Genomic DNA, 1,182 nt, shown 5'->3' with positions numbered 1-1,182 from the left:
CTGGAGGGACTTCTAACCCTGCGTACAGCCAGGTCCTGGAAGGACTTCTAACCCTGCGTACAGCCAGGTCCTGGAAGGCTCTCTTTGTCTTTCTTCCCCGTAAGCGGTACTGTCTCAGCAGCATGCGGCGGATGGCATCACCTCCGGTACAGCCACCGAGGGTCGACAGGAAAAGTTACTGTAAAACATATAGTGACAAATTATACATACAGTGTAGAGATTGTACAATCTCATTTTGTAAGAGAAGTCAGTTAAGATATTAGATTTAATGTAATTATATAGTGTTCGTCTTAGGGCAGGACTATGGCCACTTAATTTCCATATTGTTCCTCCTCTCCATACATACACACACACGTGAGCAACTTGAGTCTTACCTCTTATTTTGATCTCCATGTCTGAGCCACCTCCCTCTGTGGGAGTTCTTCTGTTTAAAACAACAAAAACGTTATGTTACTCTAGTGATCTTTGCCATTAAATTGTACTTCATTGCAAATGCAAAAATCAAAGCAACTGTACCTTCACCTGGCTCCCAAGATGAAGTGGCAGTCCGTGGTAGGGTCACTAAAGACTCATCCTGCTCTGGGCAACCAGCTGGTTTCCTGCATGGCGTTGATACATATACAGATAAATTACATATGATCATTATATAAGATGAAGTTGATGGTTGCCTGCACATGCCATTACAAAATATGAACCTATTCTGTTATATTAGACAATTAGACAAACTATATATATATATATAAAAAAAACTTACATGCAGGTGGTGGAGAAAGTGTTATCTGCTGAGCTGAAAAAAGACAGGAAGAGACAAACATCAGAACAATCACATGATATGCACCATGTTGACAGTCAGTGGTTCCATGTTAAGAAATATGACTGGTTTCTTATATGCATGCATACATTTTAACTTCCAGAAGCACGCTCGTCCTGGACAGTTTATCTGGTCGTGCAACAGATTCTTCTGTAATACAGAGACCATATTATTTGTACTGATCGCAAAATATGTGATTTGAAATATGTGAAAAAATGTAGTCTATAATTAAGGTTGTACCATTGCTTGAAGAATCTGTCATGAACCTCCTTGGGCGTCCGCGCTGCCTTTTGTGGACACTTGCTTCCTCTTCTGTCTCGATGCTGGACGTGTCCCTCTTCATCTTCTGTCTCGATGCTGGACGTGTCCAT

General features: G+C 41.3%; 1 protein-coding gene and 1 long non-coding RNA gene across 2 annotated transcripts in view; one reads left to right on the top strand and one right to left on the bottom strand.

The window, feature by feature from the left end:
- Positions 1–45: 45 nt before the first annotated feature.
- On the bottom strand, positions 46–614 carry LOC117940556. Its single transcript, XR_004655774.1, has 3 exons — positions 517–614; positions 375–424; positions 46–178 (listed from the first exon to the last, which is right to left on the bottom strand). It is a non-coding gene; the product is annotated as an uncharacterized LOC117940556 (long non-coding RNA).
- A 517-nt stretch (positions 615–1,131) lies between these two features.
- Positions 1,132–1,182, top strand: part of prkn (parkin RBR E3 ubiquitin protein ligase) — a 6,975-nt gene continuing 6,924 nt past the window's right edge. Inside the window, exon 1 of the mRNA XM_034865789.1 lies at positions 1,132–1,176. Within this exon, the coding sequence (XP_034721680.1) occupies positions 1,132–1,176 (45 nt within the window). The remainder of the gene's footprint in view (positions 1,177–1,182) is intronic.

This window comes from Etheostoma cragini, unplaced genomic scaffold, assembly GCF_013103735.1.
Source record: "Etheostoma cragini isolate CJK2018 unplaced genomic scaffold, CSU_Ecrag_1.0 ScbMSFa_2725, whole genome shotgun sequence".
NCBI classification, from domain to species: Eukaryota; Metazoa; Chordata; class Actinopteri; order Perciformes; family Percidae; genus Etheostoma; species Etheostoma cragini.
The sequence above is the reverse complement of the archived record's forward strand: the minus strand, read 5'-3'. Positions and strand labels throughout refer to the sequence as shown.